This window comes from Labeo rohita, chromosome 16 (assembly GCF_022985175.1).
Source record: "Labeo rohita strain BAU-BD-2019 chromosome 16, IGBB_LRoh.1.0, whole genome shotgun sequence".
NCBI lineage: Eukaryota > Metazoa > Chordata > Actinopteri > Cypriniformes > Cyprinidae > Labeo > Labeo rohita.
Window position 1 is genome coordinate 25,403,056 of NC_066884.1, and position 20,166 is coordinate 25,423,221.

Genomic DNA, 20,166 nt, shown 5'->3' on the forward strand with positions numbered 1-20,166 from the left:
TGAATAGCATGATGGCGCAGCATAGAAATGACATGCGTTAAAGCATATTACAATTCTCATTACAATATTTCCCTTTAAAAAAAAAAAAAAAAAAAAAAAAAAAAAACAGACCTACATAACCAAATGAAAACCATACTTCCTCTTCCTGTAACTGAACACAGAAGGGGCAGAATACACAAAGAGTTTTTTGATCCTCTGTTGGAAACTACCTCATAATAGACTAAAATAAATGACATTTGAATACTTACTTCCTATGAAACATTTAAATATTTTAGGCAAAGTTGTTCAGAATGAGGAGATCTATCATATGATATGAATATTGAGTGTATGCATAAAACATGGCATGAATATAGAGACGAAAAACTTGTTAGCGCTACCTAGTGGCAGATTTCTTTCAAATTTCTCACAGACCTTTAGGCCCATAAGTCAAACAGGCCCACTGTGTTCCATTCCGATTGACCTCTGTTAACCTTGTCTAATAGGTGCTCAAAATACATTGGCCAATGGCAGCCATGTTTTTTAAAATATGTAAATGTGCTTACAGACACTTGTGGCACTTTGTACATTTTTTCATGTTGATTTGACAGATGGTTGGCCATTTTTATGTTTTTCCCCCACTTATTGCACCACCAATTGGCCAAGCTCTGAGACTTTTTTTTTCATGTGATCTCAGATTGAGCTCCTACATAAGTGTTCTGAGTTTGGTGAAGATATCTCATTCCATTTTAAACTTATAGCCATTTTATTAAAAGGGGCCCTGCCTTTTTTTAATGTTTAATGTGAGTCACAAGTACAGCTCCAGAGAATCTTTCTGCACTGGTTTAGTTCCGATCGGGCGAAAAAACCTTGGACTAGTTCGCAAAAGTAAGTTTTTCAAAAAATCCAAAATACCCTAACAACACTGTGACTGACAGTTTAGGAGTTATGAGCGATTTTTTTTTTTTTTTTTTTTTTTGATTGCTGTAGTGGTGTGGTCAGGCTGACTGGGGTGAGCCTTGGTGATGTTGTAGGTAGAGTGAATACTACCATCCCTCCAAGTTTCAAGTCTCTACGATTTACTGTTTAGTCATTATGGCTGTCATTTTGCATAGGAAATTGTGCAGCATTTTCACTTTTATAAGAGTTGAAGTGCCAGCTATGGCCCAATGTCTATGTTTCCATGCTTGTTTAGAGTCATGTGATGCATGTGCTTACCTACCACACCCATTTTGTAAATGACCCTGTTATAGCTAAAGGAGAAAGTTCAACATTTTTTGATAATTGTTGATCTTTTCAAACCTGTCCTGGAGGCACCCTGCTCTGCACATTTTTTATGTCTCCCTTGTTAGACACACCCAAATCAGGTCTTGCAGTCTCTACTAATAAACTGATGATTTGAATCAGGTGTGTTAGATGAGGAAGACATGCAAAATGGGCAGGGCAGGGGTGCCTCCAGGACAGGTTTGAAAACCTCTGACCTAGAAGGACCTAGAAAGAAAGTGTTTTGTTGTTGTTGTTGTTGTTGTTGTTGTTTGTTTCGATCAACCTCCTTTAACCTTGTCTAACAGGTGCGCAAACTTCATTGGCCAGCGGCTAATGACCATGTTTTATTTGAGATATGCAAATATGGGGCTAAAGGAACCCCTTAAGAAAAAATGTGCTTTTCACTGCACCACAAGTGTATGATTGCAGAAAAATATATATGTTTGTACTGAACATTTCCGGAGCAACAGATTTTGTGCGAAAATAAATCAAACAAGTTGTTCATTTTGTTTAAAAATCTTACAAATGTATGAGGTGGCAGGGGGGGGCCTTTTACCCCACACACGGGGACTTATAGTTTGGTCTGCCCGGTCGGTTTTACTGATTGAGATTACTGATCCTTGGTCATTATAACAATTAGGGTTTCAGCACTATGTGCTTGAGCCCCTATAAATAATATATATGAATTCATAGACCAAAATAATGCAACATCAGTGTTTTGTTTTGTTTTTTTTTCATATTGAAGACAGCATCAAAAATACTGACAGTAAGCGTTTCTTTTACCTTGCTCTGGACCTGTGGTGAGAATTTGTGTTGGTTGTATGCTTGTATTTTTCCCCACAGAATTAGTTGTTGCTAGTCTAGCAGTAGCTGTATCATGGAGAACATTTTGGTTAATCAGTTGCATAGTTAATGCTTTTGCTGTAACATTTGTAACATGTTGAAATATGTTGAAACACATTTCTCATGTATTAAAAAAAGTGTTAAATGTTCAAAGGATAATATGATTCTGACTGCATTTTTAAAGGAACACTTCACTTTTTTGAAAATAGGCTCATTTTTCAACTCCCCCTAGAGTTAAACAGTTGAGTTTTACCGTTTTCTAAGCCAATCTCTGGGCCTGGCGGTAGCACTTTTAGCATAGCTTGGCATAGATCATTGAATCTGATTAGACCGTTAGCATCTCGCTCAAAAATGACCAAAGAGTTTAGATATTTTTCCTATTTAAAACTTGACTCTTCTGTAGTTACATTGTGTACTAAGACTGATGGAAAATGAAAAGTTGCAATTTTCTAGGCCGATATGTCTAGGAACTATATTGTGTCAGGCGTTCACCTCAACCACCCTCACAAGCCACTGCACAGGAAGCTCCACCTACCCGGTCCTCATCACCTGAATACTAATTACATTCACCTGTTATCCACTCCCTATAAAAGGAACTGTTTGCCAGTCAAGCTTTGTCTGGTCTCAGATGCACACCAGATCGCCCTGCTCCCTGAAAGACTTGACTTCTTTTATGTGGATTACTCTCTGGTTCCTGTGTTCATCCCTGGCTTGTTGTGTTTGGACTCTATTCACGACCCACTTCAGGAAAGTCTGCCATACTTACAAGTTCATCTGTTTAACCCTGCCTAATCCTTCATTAAACATTGTATCCAGTTTCACTTACTTGTTGTCTCCTCCTGTGTGTTCGTCTGTGTGTGTGTAGCGTGACAGAAGACCAGACCTCTCACAAAGATGAGCACCGAGACGCCAGCTGCAAGCGATCCATTCACGGAGTTGGTGAACGCCTTCAAAGCGGCCTTAATTCCACCTGCACCGCCATCTGCCTCAGGAAGTCCCATGGCCATACCCGCTAAATATGCGGGTGAGGCAGCTGAGTGTAGCGGTTTCCTATTGCAAGTAAATCTATACATCCAAATGCAACCGCAACAGTTTCCCACGGAACAGACGAAGGTGGCTTTCCTCACATCACTCCTTTCCGATAAGGCCCTGAAGTGGGCAGAGGCCATATGGAACTCCAACAACCCGATTATCAACTCATACGATCAGTTTGTCTCTCATTTTTCTGAAGTTTTCAGTACAGCCACCGGTGCATTATCCACATCAGACCAACTCTTCCGCTTACGTCAAGGCTCTTCTTCGATCCACGACTACACTCTTCACTTCCGCACGCTGGCGGCGGCTAGCGGTTGGAACGAAATCTCCTTGCTGGGTGCGTACCGCCAGGGATTGAATCCCGAAATTAGATCTGCGATGGCGATTTATGATGATAATATCGGACTGGAGGCATTTTTGTTGCGCACCACGCGCGTTTCTCAGCAGCTAGCCGCCTGCCAGCCTCCCATTACCGCTCCTCAGGTTGCCTCGGTGGCTGCTAGCACTCCAGTACCAGAACCCATGCAAGTGGATTCCACCCGCCTTTCTTGCACGGAACGTAATCGCCGTATCAGCCAGGGACTATGCATTTACTGCGGACAATCCGGACATATTCTCCGTACTTGCCCCATCCGACCCCCACGCCCGTTGGTGAGTACGATTACCTCTGAAATCGAACCTACTTTGCTCACGTTAATACCGGTAACCTTGCATACTTCTGATCATATGATTTCCATATCTGCTTTGATTCAGGCTCCTCAGGCAACTTCATCTCCTCGGACTGTTTAAAGGAATTACAACTCTCTCGCCTACGCCATCATCAGGAATATGCAGTCACTACAATACAAGGAAAACCACTCGGGCGTGGGAAGGTACAATATTCTACACCATACGTCACCTTGCAAATCGGACTGTTTCATTTTGAAAGAATCAAACTACTGGTACTGGAGGGATCCACCGCTAGCATCATCCTGGGACGCCCCTGGCTGAAAATCCATAACCCGGAGCTCCGCTGGGATACCTGTGACGTCACCCGCTGGAGTAAGCACTGTTTCACCCACTGTTTGTCTGGAATTCCTTCTCATCACGCAACTTCTGTTCAGTTAGCATCCACCCTGGTTGAAAGTCCAGAACCATCCAGCACTCAAGAAATACCGGCTGACTACAGGGCGTTCCAGGATGTGTTTAGCAAGCAAGCAGCCACCAAATTACCACCGCATCGGCCATGGGACTGTACCATCGATCTGCTGCCTGGGGCTCAATTACCTAAAGGTAAAGTCTATCCATTGTCCATCCGGGAGCGCCAAGCGATGGAGGCTTACATCTCAGAGGCCCTCAACCAAGGATTCATTCGTCCATCTACCTCACCGGCCGCTTCAAGTTTCTTCTTCGTGGGCAAGAAGGATGGAGGTCTCCGGCCCTGTATTGACTACAGAATCCTCAACTCCCAGATCATTCAACAGCCCTACCCGCTCCCTCTGGTCCCAGCCGCCCTCGAAGAGCTTCGTGGGTCCCAGGTGTTCACGAAGTTGGACCTGCGGAGTGCTTATAACCTCGTTCGTATTCGTGAGGGAGACGAATGGAAGACCGCCTTTGTAACACCTACAGGGCACTACGAATATCTGGTCATGCCTTATGGCTTATCTATCAGTCCATCCGTCTTCCAAACGTTTATGAACGAGGTGTTCCGGGAGTTCCTTCATCAGTTTGTCTTAGTCTACATTGACGATATCTTGATTTACTCCCGGAACATGGCCGAACATCGCCAGCACGTCCAGCAGGTCCTCCACAAACTTCGCCAATATCAGCTATACCTCAAACTGGAAAAATGTGAGTTTCATCAGTCTTCTGTTTATTTCCTGGGGTATAACATCAGCGCCGAGGGCGTGCACATGGACCAGAGAAAAGTTGATGCCATCCTAAAATGGCCACCGCCCCGCACTGTCAAGGAACTCCAGCGATTTCTTGGTTTCTCGAACTTCTACCGCCGGTTCATACAAGGTTACAGCTCCATTACCGCTCCTCTGACCTCCCTCCTGCGGGGTAAGCCTAAACATCTCACCTGGAACCCCGCTGCCCACGAAGCTTTCCAGCACCTGAAACATCTCTTCAGCACAGCACCCCTCCTACATCATCCTGACCCTGAACTCCCTTTACAGTGGAGGTTGATGCTTCCACTGCTGGGGTTGGTGCTGTGTTGTCACAAGCGGCCGGTGATCCTGCCCTCCTCCATCCCTGCGCATTCTATTCACACAAACTGTCTCCGGCGGAGCAAAATTATGACGTAGGGAATCGAGAACTTCTTGCCATCAAATTGGCCCTGGAAGAGTGGCGTCACTGGTTGGAGGGGGCTAGGCACCCAGTCACTATCATTACGGACCATAAGAACCTACAATACCTCCGCGATGCCAAGAGACTTAACCCCCGTCAAGCACGTTGGGCCCTTTTCTTCACCCGTTTCCACCTCAAGATTACATACAGACCTGGCTCCAAGAACATACCTGCCGATGCCCTCTCTCGTCTATCATCTCCGGAACCATCCACAGATCCAGAGCCCATCATTCCCTCGCATCTTTTCATCAGCCCCATCATCTGGGACATCGATCGTGACATCCGACAAGCCACTCTCCAGGAGCCTGCTCCGCCGGACTGCCCAGAAGGCAAAATCTATGTACCCAGCTCCCTACGTAATCGCCTTCTGGGTACAGTTCATCAGTCTCCGGGCTCTGGACACCCAGGCAGCAAACGGACCCTCTCGCTCCTACAAACCCGTTACTGGTGGTCCAGTATGCGCCGGGACACCATCAGGTACGTCCAGAGCTGCTCTGTCTGCGCCAGGTCTAACTCTCTCCGCATGTCTCCCGCAGGTCTCTTGGTTCCACTGCCCATTCCAGAGAGGCCCTGGTCCCACCTGGGTGTAGATTTTATCACCGATCTACCCAGATCAGAAGGTAACACCTGCGTCTTGGTAGTGGTAGACCGCTTTTCCAAAATGTGTAAGCTGATCCCTTTGAGCGGCCTACCCACGGCAATGGAAGCCGCAGAACATCTCTTCAATCACGTGTTTCGTCAATTTGGCTTACCGGAAGAGATTGTATCGGACCGGGGCCCTCAGTTCATTTCTCATGTGTGGAAGGCATTCTTCAAACTACTTGGTGTCTCTGTTAATCTCTCCTCAGGCTACCATCCACAGACCAATGGCCAGACAGAGAGGAAAATCCAGGAGCTCGGACGTTACCTCCGGGCATACTGTCAGGAAGACCAACACAGCTGGAGCAGGTTCCTCCCGTGGGCCGAGTACGCACAGAACTCCCTACGTCAGGATTCTACAGGATTAACACCATTCCAGTGCGTACTCGGTTACCAGCCACCGCTGTTCCCCTGGACGGAGGAGCCCTCTAATGTTCCAGCTGTTGACCACTGGTTCCGGGAGAGCGAGAGAGTGTGGGACTCAGCTCACCACCATCTTCAACGAGCTATTCGCAGAGACAAACACTTTGCGGATGCCAGACGTAGGACTGCTCCCCATACCAACCTGGTGACTCCGTCTGGCTCTCTACCCGCGATCTCCGTCTCCGGCTCCCATGCCGCAAGCTGAGTCCCCGCTACATAGGTCCGTTCAAGATCCTGAGGCAGATCAACGAAGTCACATTCCAGCTTCAGCTCCCTCCCAGGTACCGCATTCACCCCACCTTTCACGTTTCACTCCTTAAACCCTACTTTCCCTCTGCCACAGAAACCCTGGTAGCTGAGGCTGGAGCCCCTCCTCCAGAAATCCTGGACCAGCCTTCCATCTACACGGTCAACCAGATTCTGGATTCGCGACGTCGAGGAGGCCGTCTGGAATACCTTATCGACTGGGAGGGGTATGGTCCTGAAGAACGCTCCTGGGTTCCTCGGGATGACGTACTGGATCCCAGTCTACTTACTGATTTCCATCTCAACCATCCTGAGCGTCCTGCCCCTCGCGGTCGTGGTCGTCCTCGGCGTCGCGTAAGGGCGTCGGGAGCCGCCCCTGGAGGAGGGGGTAGTGTCAGGCGTTCACCTCAACCACCCTCACAAGCCACTGCACAGGAAGCTCCACCTACCCGGTCCTCATCACCTGAATACTAATTACATTCACCTGTTATCCACTCCCTATAAAAGGAACTGTTTGCCAGTCAAGCTTTGTCTGGTCTCAGATGCACACCAGATCGCCCTGCTCCCTGAAAGACTTGACTTCTTTTATGTGGATTACTCTCTGGTTCCTGTGTTCATCCCTGGCTTGTTGTGTTTGGACTCTATTCACGTACCACTTCAGGAAAGTCTGCCATACTTACAAGTTCATCTGTTTAACCCTGCCTAATCCTTCATTAAACATTGTATCCAGTTTCACTTACTTGTTGTCTCCTCCTGTGTGTTCGTCTGTGTGTGTGTAGCGTGACATATTGTCATTCCGGCATAATAATCAAGGAACTTTGCTGCCATAATATGGGTACAGCAGGCACAATGATATTATCCAGCGGCTGAAAATAGACTAACTTCCGTCAACATAACCAATGTGAACACCTGCTTGCACAGGTACCCTGTGTCCCAATGTGCATACTATCCCCCCTATCTGCCCTAAATAGTATTGAAAATTACTACTATCACATAGAATTCAGGATGGATAGTATGCACATTGGGACGCAGGCGTAGATCATTGCGCCTGCTGCACCCATGATACGGCAGCAAAGTTCCTTGATTATTACGCCGGAAAGAGAGTATAGTTCCTTATCAGCCTAGAAAATCGAAACTTTTCATTTTCCATCGGACTTAAGACGCGATCTAACCACAGAACAGTCAAGTTTTAAATAGGAAAAATATCGAAACTCTTTGGTCATTTTAGAGATGCTAACGGTCTAATCAGATTCAATGATCTATGCCAGGGGTGGCGAACGTCGGTCCTGGAGAGCCGCAGCCCTGCATACTTTTGCTTCAGCCCTAATCAAACGCACCTGAACAAACTAATTAAGGTCTGAAGGGTTACTAGAAAGCTACAGGCAGGTGAGTTTTAATTAGGGTTGGAGCTGAACTCTGCAGGGCTGCGGCTCTCCAGGACCGGAGTTCGCCACCCCTGATCTATGCTAAGCTATATTAAAAGTGCTACTGCCAGACCCAGAGATCGGCTGAATAAATTCGAAAATGGTTAAACTTAACTGTTTAACTCTAGGGGAGTTTAAAAAAAAAAAAAAAAAGTGGAGTGTTCCTTTAAGCAACATTGCTTTTTTAAGCAATTCTGTCACCCTGGTGTTGTTCTAAAATTGTATGACATTTTTTCTTCTGTGCAGCTGTAAAGAAGATAGTTTGAATTTTTTTCCCTCAACATTCTTCAAAAAATCTTCTCATTGTTCTGCAGGAGAAAGAAATGTAAACAGACATAAACTAGCACTGCATGATTAATCATAATAAAATCACTAAATGGCTTTGTGTAATTATCAAATTAAATCATTTTATTTAAATATACGAGCTGTGTGTTTTAGAGTGAAATGTGGCACTGTGTTCTTTTACACACAAACAGCTCATGATCCAGTGTTGTCAGTTTCTCAGTTCACAGGCCTACATGCTGCTCCTTATGAACTTCCTCTCTGCAAGTGCTGTGAATTTGGGTCACTTGTAATGTGCATTTGTTTCAGGATAGTTGACGGAACTGCCTTTCAGGGGTGCGTTTCCCAAAAGCATCGTTAGCAAACTATGGTGGTAAGTTCCACTGAACTCTACTGGTAATGCCAAAACTCGCGACCATAGGTGCTTTTGGGAAATGCATCCCTGGTCAGTGGCACATTAGCACTGAAATTGTTGCATTCATTGTTCTTGTCCATTCTTCTTTTTTTGTCATTAAAAAAAGTAATCTAAATGTTTGGTGTTTCTGTGATGTATCCTATGTGGTTGTTACAAATTGTGCTTATTTGTTAAGAAAAAATTTTTTTCTCATATGGTCTTTTATACATAGCTATTACAGATAGATTGCTGTGCTACAATATCAATACGACTGTAAAATCCCATCAGTAAACTTCTGAATTGTACAGCATAATTTTGCTTAAAAATGCATAATTTTCAATGTTTCAATATTTCCTTTTGTAAAAAAAGAAATAAATAAAAAAAAGAAAGATTTTATTATATTATATTCAACATAATCATTAAAGTATATTTCTAGAAAATAAATTGCTGAAAATAAAAATTCATTACTTTTTTGTGGGACAGTGAAAATTTACTTATTACTTACTGTTGGGCCTTATAAACAACATAGGCCAACTACTGCATAAATTCAAATAACAAAAAAGGAACAACAAATATTCACAGTGAGTAAATCACTCACCTTGCTCTGGACTTATAGTGAGTATTTGTGTCGTCTGATTGCTTGTATTTTCCCCCACAGTTGTGTTTAGGAGTGGTCTGTGCTGTGTTGCTGATCCAGGAGTAGCTGTATCAGTGAGAACAATTTTGGTAAATAACATTTATAATATTTATAATTAAGGCTTTTATGTAGTCTATATTTAAATGTGGACTGTTCTATAACAATCTGTGAAAAGGTATTATTTTGTAGCTGCTCATTTTATTCTATTTTATCCCTTCCCATGCCACTTTTTAGATTTCTGAGGATGAATGTGTGATAGATGTACTTGGGTTCTGTCTGGCTGTTGTCACTGGTTTAGTGATTGGTTTCAGATCTGCAAAGAATGCAAAATAGAGATGTATTACCTACAGAGGGACAGTAAATAAAAATTGTCTTATAAAACTGTAATGTGCAGTTTTAAAGGCAGCTGAGAAGAAAGTGATGAACCGCACCACCATGACAAATGAAGGGCAGAGTGATATTACACTGAATGTTATTCCATCTCCCTTTTTGTTTTACCATCACTGCAGTACAGTTGTGGTGCCTGCTGATGTGTTCTGGCTGGCTGAAATTCCAGAAACGGAAAGAAATGTTGCTCTGATCGGACCACGACCAAGCATCTTTAAATGGTCCAATCCACACATTTTTTAGCAATCCCATATTGTGAAGGATATCATGATTTCCTGCATTGGTTCTGGCATAAGCTAAATCTGTGTGATCTCTGCAATATTCTTGAGCCTCCCTCCAGGATTTTTCCTCATTAATCAGGATAAAATTTAGTTTTTCTACAGAAAAAAAAGTTTAAAATAAACTGTAAAACTCCATATGCATCATGTCTGTTACGTTAAAAGAAATCAGTGGGTGCATTATGGAACTAATGTGTAAAATATTTTAGAAAATCCTACCATTAAAGCATACAAATTGCCTTTGTGTGTCACAACTATCACTAAACCATTTCCCATTGTTGTTTATTGCAGCACAGCCCTCATTATTATTTTCATCTGGTTTGTTAATTATCCAGTTTTGGAATGTCTTTTTTTCATCATAGAATCTGTCTGGCAGGCTCCAGTGCCATCTGAACACTTCACCTCTATAAAGTCCAATGTACACATCATATGAATAATCAGTTATGGTTTTGAACAAGCTGTTCATCTCATTTTCATTATTCACAGTCGCCAGGTCAGTGTACATCTCACGGCAGAATCTCTGAGCCTCAGTCCAGTTCTTTCTGATATTTATGAAGTGATACTGGTGAGATATTTGGCTTGAAGTGAAGGGCAAAATCCCTGAGAACAGCATAGGATAAAAATTGATTAATTAATGCCTTGAAAATAAATAAATAAGGATGCTCTTGTCCATAATGGCAGTAAATGCTTAATTACATCTGCAGTTTCAGCAGCTAGGAAAGAAAGTCTGTATTAAAAAGCTTACCTAAGACAGCGAGGAGTATAAACAGCATGATGGTGCAGTCTTCATAGAAAAGCTATAGACTAATAGACACATTCATCCAGTGTGGTAAGCATATTACAGTTCTCATTACACTCTTTCCCTTTAAAATAACTAGATGGCAAATGAAAACCACACTTGTGTTCCTGCTACAGAATGCAGAGAGGGACACAAAGCACAAAGAGTTCTTTGATCCTCTGTTGTAAACTACCTCATAATAGACTAAAATAATTTGAATACTTATTTGAAACATTTAAATACTTACGTGGAAAGGTCTAAAACCACAGCTTTGCCAATTAACATTATGTTGTGCAACAAACTTCTTGAACAAATATTATTTAATTTGTTTGTGTACAATATTGTGATCTCATTATAACATTACAATATTTTAAAAAGTAATATGATTCATCTTACAATATGTAAAATGATTTTTGTATTATTTCAGACATTACAGCCATGTTCAGAACAAGCATATAAAAATGAAAGGATATGAAAGAGCTTTAATCAGACGTGTTCAGATACAGATCACATAATTGCTGGTACTATTCAACAGTTATAATAATAGGCACACTATTCTGTTGTAACTTTAAATTAAAGCCAAACAAAGAAGAAATAATAATAATATACATGAATTAAAAACCCAGATGAAAAATGTAACATCAGTGTGTTTTGATGCTAACAGTTTATTTTGTTGGATTTCGTGGAATAACATGTAAATCTTCCAGTATCCTTTAAAACGTATAGGATCAAATAAAAGTGCACGACAAGCAGTTTCTCTCTGACTGCATCTTAACAGTTTTCCATCATTCTTTATGGTTAAAATGCATTAGTACATATTTGGCAGATGAAATTGAGTCTTTCGCTCTCTGGTTTCCCAACCCAACGGTGCCTCCCAGTGGACTCCATAGCTCCTGACAGCCCACACTCTTCATAACCATGTGGCCCGTGACCAGAAGCCCAGTTCTGATAGCAGCCTGTTTCTCTGTTCTTTATCCAGAACCAGAAGTTAAATTTGCAGGTGTAACGAAGACCCAGCCACACATAAGAAGTCGAAGCCTGGATGGCTTTTCTCGCTGCCCTGTTCTGAAGCTCCCCACTGTGAATGGAGACCAGGTCTATGTGGTGCTTTCTGCAGTAAGTCAGAGCTTCGGACCACGTCAGGTTCTCACGGACCAGAATCAGGTTATCTTTGGGGAGTTGTAAATTGTAAGTGCAACAATAAGGAAAAAGGTATAATACTCATTTATATGGTATAACATAAGACAGTATTTTGGAATATTATCGATTCAACTGCATTGACTGCATTCTGCAACATTAAAACAATGTTATTTTCCTATTTATTACTGTGAAGCTTCTTTGACACAGTCTGTATAAATTTCTATTTGAATAAAGGTGACTTAACTTGATAAATGATAGCATATATTTAAATAATAAGACTAGTTTTATATGTACTATTTGTTGAACTCTGAAAATGTGTTTACTCAGGGCCGCAAGCATAAGAGTAAAATTATTCTTTATTTAAAAAAGTGTAAGTATACTAATATGTTATATAACAATATCACAAGCTACTGTGCGGTTGTTATGATACAACATTTAAATAATCAAGAAGGTAATATTAAGTAGCTTTTTTGCCAATTACTTTGTCTCTGGCAATGAAAGAATTCCCAACAAAGCCAAAGCATGTCTCAGAGCAACAAAGAAGTTGCATTCATGAGTAAATAAAGCAATAAGCCCCAAGAAGCCGTGGCTTACAGTGAATTTATAAGGGGCATTGTTAGGCACGAAGCAAAGTGCCTAAAACCCCCTTAGCTGTTTAAATTCACTGTAAACCATGGCTTCACTGGGCTTATTGCTTTTATAAAACGGTTATTCCATATATGTAGTAAGGTTTCACAAAATAAAACAGAGCAAATAAAAATATTATTCTTCCACCAAACAATGTAGTTCCTCAGAAACGGTTGTGGTTGCAACAAAGTGGTTAGACGTAAACAAAGGTGTATGTTTGTAGAGTAATTTACAACAGCTTTGAACACAACTGAATCAAGGACCAGAACTATCTGTTTTATAATCTGTTTTTCAACAAATCAGTCAATGATTCACATATAAAGATTGTCACATGTTCTGCCATTACCTGCAGAAATTAAAACCGAAAAATCAGTCGCTATCTCGTGACCAAATGACCATATACACAGATTACTTCCTTGTTTTAGGCAAGCCAGCTCAGTCATTTCCGGTCAACTGTACTTTGTCATAATAGGAGTGTCCTTTGCTCATTTTCTCTACATAATCCATTCACAATTTGAAGAAAAGTTTTGTTTGTGTAAGAGGACTAGAGTAAATCTGCTAAATATGCATGAGTCATTTAATATGATTGACAGTAATAACTGAATGAAACATCTGACAAGCCGATGTCAAAAATAGAGCTTAAGTCTTAAATGATTCAGACTAAATTCAGAAGAACAAAACTACAGTAGTAATATTCTTGTGTTTGTTGAATATAGGCTAGCTTTTACAGTTCAAGATAAGCTGTTATTAAATGTATGTAAAAAGATGTAGTTATTAAATTAAATCTAAAATATTTCAAATTCATATTGATTTATATTGAATGCATTTTTTAATTCTTATACCATTAATATTTAACTTATTTCATTTGTAGTAAACTATATATAGGCTAAGTATTTAAATAATTCACAGCTCAGGCTGTTTGTGTCTGAGCTTGGTTATTTATTTATTTTAATGACTTTCTGCACTCGCTATATACTTCAGTATGGTAAAAGTACTAAAATTTGTTAGACTAGTAATTTTATAATAAATCGAAAAGGAAGACGTGGAAAAACTATGGGAGTTGAAATGGCAGTTGCAGCCAATGAGTGATCCTCTACTGCCATTATGTGTTTACAAGGGTTATGTGGTTATAATTTCATTTCTTTGTTTTCCTTGTGAATTTTTATGAATGAAAAGTGAATCTTTGAAGTGAATTTTACTTCACAGCCCTGGTGAAAAAAACAGCATATGCTGGTAGGTATGTTTTGATGCTGGGATGCTGGTTAGGTATGTTTTGATGCTGGTTTAAGCTGGTCCGTTGCTGGTTCAAGCTGGTCCTTTGCTGGTTCATGCTGATCCTTTGCTGGTTTATGCTGGTCATGTTGCTGGTCAAGGACCAGCATAAACCAGCAAAGGACCAGCTTAAACCAGCATCAAATCATACCTAACCAGCTGTAGAGTCGAAAAATAATAAAGGCTTTTAAATAGTACAAGATTTTAAAAATGTGTTCATGACTAAGGCAAGTCATTGATTATTAAGAATACTATTACGATGTCGTTGAAGAGAAGCATCTCTAGCTTGCTAACGTTAGATTAAACAGTTATTATAGTGTTTAGCTGTCAGCATTTAAATGTGCAGCTACATGTCTATGTAGTCTTCTAGGATTACCAGGCTCATGCCGCTATCATTATTTACGATGTTGCAATTATTATGTTTTTCAGTTTCTGATAAGAACGAGGCAGGAGAGTAGTCTCAAGAGCCTCCACCTACACAGGAAATTTACCAGCTGGCTTATCATGATGGGAAAGTTCTAAAGAACGCTCTGTGCATATGGTCAATTTGTGCATATTTTATGGTGTCTAACTCGTACGAATCCGTACGACCGCACTTGTATAATTTTGTACAATTTGTCTAGACCCCAATAATGACTAGGTTTAGGGGTGGGGTTAGAGGTAGACCATTCGTACGAATTCATACGAATTGGGGAACTCATAAAATATGTAATATTTAGCAAAAATCATATGAATTCATAAAAGTGAATTTCTCTTACCTTGCTCTGGACCTGTAGTGAGTGTTTGTGTTGGTTGTGTGCTTGTATTTCCCCCCTCAGTACTAGTTGTTGCTGGTCTAGGAGTAGCTATATCAGTGAGAACATCAAACAAGTGTTAAAAGGTTCAGAGAATAAAAGCAATTCTCCACCCAAATATGAAAATTCTGTCACCCTCATGTCGTTTTAGAACTTTGTGGCATTCTTTATTCTGTGGAGCTTAAAAGAAGACAGTTTGATATTTTTTTTAAAGTTAATGCATTCTTCAAAATATCCTCTCTTATTGTTCTGCAGGAGAAAGAAGTGCAAGCAGACTTAAACTAGGCCTTCACGATTAGTCGTATTATTATTTACGATTAATGGGTTTGTCTAATCAAACTAAATTGTTTTAATCAAATATATGCGCTGTATGTTTGAGAGTGAAACATGACACTGTGTTCTTTTACACACGAAGCAGCTAAAAACTGTGTTTTTTGTCTCTCAGCGCGGCTCAGTCCACAGGCCTACTTGCCGCTCCACATAATCTTCATCTTCAAGTATATAACCAAATGAAACATCAGACAAGCAGATGTCAAAAATAGAGCTTAAGTCTTAAATGATTCAGACTAAATTCAGAAGAACAAAACTACAGTAGTAATATTCTTGTGTTTGTTGAATATAGGCTAGCTTTTACAGTTCAAGATATGCTGTTATTAAATGTAAGTATAAAGATGTAGTTATTAAATTAAATCTAAAGTATTTCAAATTCATATTGATTTATATTGAATGCATTATTTAATTCTTATACCATTAATATTTAACTTATTTCATTTGTAGTAAACTATATGTAGGCTAAGTATTTAAATAATTCACCCTTATAGGCTGTTTGTGTCTGAGCTTGGTTATTTATTTATTTTAATGACTTTCTGCACTCGCTATATACTTCAGTATGGTAAAAGTACTAAAATTTGTTATACTAGTAATTTTATAATAAATCAAAAAGGAAGACGTGGAAAAACTATGGGAGTTGAAATGGCAGTTGCAGCCAATGAGTGATCCTCTACTGCCATTATGTGTTTACAAGGGTTATGTGGTTATAATTTCATTTCTTTGTTTTCCTTGTGAATTTTTATGAATGAAAAGTGAATCTTTGAAGTGAATTTTACTGCACAGCCCTGGTGAAAAAAACAGCATATGCTGGTAGGTATGTTTTGATGCTGGGATGCTGGTTAGGTATGTTTTGATGCTGGTTTAAGCTGGTCCGTTGCTGGTTCAAGCTGGTCCTTTGCTGGTTCATGCTGATCCTTTGCTGGTTTATGCTGGTCATGTTGCTGGTCAAGGACCAGCTTAAACCAGCATCAAATCATACCTAACCAGCTGTAGAGTCGAAAAATAATAAAGGCTTTTAAATAGTACAAGATTTTAAAAATGTGTTCATGACTAAGGCAAGTCATTGATTATTAAGAATACTATTAAGATGTCGTTGAAGAGAGAAGCATCTAGCTTGCTAACGTTAGATTAAACAGTTATTACAGTGTTTAGCTGTCAGCAATTAAATGTACAACTACATGTCTATGTAGTCTTCTAGGATTACCAGGCTCATGCCACTATCATTATTTACGATGTTGCAATTATTATGTTTTTCAGTTTCTGATAAGAACGAGGCAGGAGAGTAGTCTCAAGAGCCTCCACCTACACTGGAAATTTACCAGCTGGCTTATCATGATGGGAAAGTTCTAAAGAATGCTCCGTGCATATGAACAATTCGTGCATATTTTATGGTGTCTAACTTGTACAAATCCGTACGACCCCACACATATAATTTTGTACGATTTTCATACGAATTGGGGAACTCATAAAATATGTAATATTTAGCAAAAATCATATGAATTCATAAAAGTAAATTTCTCTTACCTTGCTCTGGACCTGTAGTGAGTGTTTGTGTTGATTGTGTGCTTGTATTTCCCCCTTCAGTATTAGTTGTTGCTGGTATAGGAGTAGCTATATCAGTGAGAACATCAAACAAGTGTTAAAAGGTTCAGAGGATAAAAGCAATTCTCCACCCAAATATGAAAATTCTGTCACCCTCATGTCGTTTTAGAACTGTATGGCATTCTTTATTCTGTGGAGCTTAAAAGAAGACAGTTTGATATTTTTTTTAAAGTTAATGCATTCTTCAAAATGTCCTCTCTTATTGTTCTGCAGGAGAAAGAAGTGCAAGCAGACTTAAACTAGGCCTTCACGATTAGTCGTATTATTATTCACGATTAATGGGTTTGTGTAATCAAACTAAATTGTTTTAATCAAATATATGAGCTGTATGTTTGAGAGTGAAACATGACACTGTGTTCTTTTACACACAAAACAGCTAAAAACTGTGTTTTTATCTCTCAGCGCGGCTCAATTCACAGGCCTACTTGCCACTCCACATAAGTGCCGCAAATTTGGATCATTTGTAATGTGCATTTGGGAACACCAATTCCCACAACTTGTTGTGTGTGTGTGTGTGTGTGTGTGCCAAACTGTGTAGCCCTACAAACAAGCAAAGCAAACCTGAAAGGAAAAAAAAAAAAAAAAAAAAAAAAGATTTCTTCCCCCAAATTATGCATCCCTACTTGGAACCACATGAGGGTGAACAAATGAGTGCTGACAGTATACCTGCTTTAGTGGTTGATTGAGACTTCAGATCTGTAAGGCAGTCAGATTAGATGGATATTATACAGAGATGCAGGAAGCTGAACTATGTTGTCTAATTTTTTTGCTGTTTTAAAAGGCAAAGAAGAGAAAAAATGAACATTCCACCATAACATATGAAGGGTTGAGTGGTGTTGCAATAAACATCATTCCATTTCCCTGTTTGGTTCACCATCACTGTAACACAGTCACGGTCTCTTCTGTTGTTACTTAACTGACTTGAATTCCAGAAACGGAAAGAAGAGTTGCTCTGATCCGACCAAGACCAAGAGTCTTTAAATAGTCCAATCCATACATCATTTTTTGCTATGTCCTTGATATCTTTATTTTCTGAGTTGGTTCTGATATTGACTAGATCTGTGTGAAAAGTTGTGCAGTATTCTTGGGCATCCCTCCAGGATTTGCTCCTCTCAATCAGGACATATGTTTTATTGGCTGTTGTTACAGACAGAATGACAAGCAAAAGATTTTAACTGTTGCTAATATGTTTATGAAAAAACGCTTATGAAACTGAAACACTATTGTATTTGTTATTTTTAAAAAATGTATAGTCACAATACAGTTGTACAGACAGTAAACAAATCTTACCATTAAAGCACACAAACTGCTTTTGTGTGTTACAGCTGTCACTAAACCATTTCCCATTGTTGTCCATTGCAGCACAGGCCACATTATTATTTTCATCTGGTTCATTATTTTTCCAGTTTTGGAATGTCTTTTCATTGTTCAAACTGTCTGGCAGGGTCCAACGCCATCTGAACACTTGACCTCTATAAAGTCCAATATACACATCATATGAATTGTCAGTTATGGTTTTGAACAAACTGTTCATCTCATCTTCATTATTCACAGGTGCCAGGTCAGTGTACATCTCACGGCAGAATCTCTGAGCCTCAGTCCAGTTCTTTCTGACATTTATGACGTGATACTGGTGAGATATTTGGCTTGAAGTGAAGGACAGAAGCCCTGAAAAGAGCAAAAAATGAATTATTGATATATTTAATACAGTTACTAGCACACTGAATGTATTTCATTGTATGGCAAACACTTGAAAACATCCATCTGTTTTTGAACTAATGTGTGTCGTCCTATTTTACCAGATCAAAATTGTAAAATATGCATCCATTGAATTAAAACACTTACCAAAGACAACAAGGAGAAAGAAAACCATGATGTTGTAATTTCAGGAGCAACACCAAGCTCAGTGTGTGAGTAATACATTGTCCATATACAGCCTTTTCTTTTCCTCTTTTTAAACACAATCTGACACCGTCAAATCAAAATCACAAGTTGACATGGCATGTAATGTTATATACTCAACTCAAGAAAAACAAACTCTCGAAAACCTCAATAAAGGCATGAATGACGTTTTACATTTGACAGGATATTTTAATCTAGAATGTAGAAATATAATACTTACATCAGCGTAAAATGTTCTTAATCCTAGACTGTGTGATTGGAGTCTGACTGTTCTGATAGCAGTCTAAGTTTTAAGAATGTTGTTCAGCCTGTTATCTCCTCTACCCTTAAGAAATAATGTTGTCACGTACTCCCACGATCTTCTGCAACATATTTCATTAGATCAAAATGAAGTTGCTACTTACAGTATTGAATGCTGAGTACATATTTTCAAAGATAATGATGTCGCTGTGACAGCTGAAAAACAATCATGCGGACATGCATTCTATGTGAGAATGAGGGTGAACAGGTCATGTTGCAGATCAGATGGAATGAAACGACACACCTGAGAAATGTGTGTGTGGGCCCTAAATAGACACATCACAGGTTTTCATTAGAAAAGCTGGCACGTTTACCACATCATCTCAGATGACCAAGTAGTTTCTATCTAGGATTTAAAGAAACATGTAAATATTCAGTCAAGCAATGGGACAAAACATTAATGGGTTCTCAGAAATCGCAAAATACTCATTACCACATACATATATACAATAAAGAACGTCACTTTATTATAACAAATACAGCTGAAGTCAAATGTTTACACACACATATGTAAAATGAATATCCAAAATAAGAGGATTAATACAAAATGCATGCTATTTCTTATTTAGTACTGAATAGGATTTACACTTTAGTAGTGAATAGGATATTTCACATAAAAGACGTCCACAATAGAGTAGTTGAAATTATAAAAATGACTCATTTAAAGTTTACATACACTTAATTCTTAATACTGTGTTGTTACCTGAATGATCCACAGTTGTATTTTTTTTGTTTAAGGATAGTTAGTATATCCTTCGGGTCCCAAAAAATCTTTGGTTTTTCAGCGTTTTTATGTTTTTGAACCATTTCCAGCAATGACTGTATGATATTGAGATGCATCTTATCACACTGAGGACAACTGAGGGACTCATATGCAACTATTACAAAAGTTTCAAACACTCACTGATGCTTTAGAGCCACACAATGCATTAAGAGCCAGGGGTGAAAACTTTTGAACAGAATGAAGATGTGTACATTTTTTATTTTTTTTTTTTTCATTTTAGTACTGCCTTTTAGATGGTACAGAAGATACTTGCATGTTTTCCAGAAGACAAAATAAGTCATTCTGTTCAAAAGTTTTTGAAAAGACTTCAACTGTAACTTTTGCACAGATAATGCATAATAATGCTGATACTGTTTTAGAAATGTGAAAAACTAGAAATATATATTAATGTTTTTGTAAGATTGAGTTTAGAAAATTATATTAATGCATCTGAGTCTTGCATTGTTGTGTGATTCAAGAAGTTGACTTTGGAAGTA

At 39.5% G+C, this 20,166-nt stretch overlaps 1 protein-coding gene across 2 annotated transcripts; it reads right to left on the reverse strand.

The window, feature by feature from the left end:
- Nucleotides 1-11,401: 11,401 nt before the first annotated feature.
- Nucleotides 11,402-18,924, reverse strand: LOC127178476 (C-type mannose receptor 2). 2 transcript variants are annotated; one of them, XM_051131366.1, is made up of 8 exons: nucleotides 18,827-18,924; nucleotides 18,550-18,669; nucleotides 17,995-18,372; nucleotides 17,512-17,841; nucleotides 17,371-17,400; nucleotides 16,627-16,713; nucleotides 14,737-14,823; nucleotides 11,402-12,108 (listed from the first exon to the last, which is right to left on the reverse strand). In XM_051131366.1, the coding sequence occupies exons 2-8, from the start codon at nucleotides 18,575-18,577 to the stop codon at nucleotides 11,738-11,740; spliced, it is 1,311 nt and encodes a 436-aa protein (XP_050987323.1). In that variant the 5' UTR covers nucleotides 18,578-18,669; nucleotides 18,827-18,924; the 3' UTR covers nucleotides 11,402-11,737. The 2 variants fall into 2 exon arrangements, with proteins under 2 accessions (XP_050987323.1, XP_050987324.1); XM_051131367.1 differs by lacking the exon at nucleotides 14,737-14,823.
- Between the last annotated feature and the right edge of the window lie 1,242 nt (nucleotides 18,925-20,166).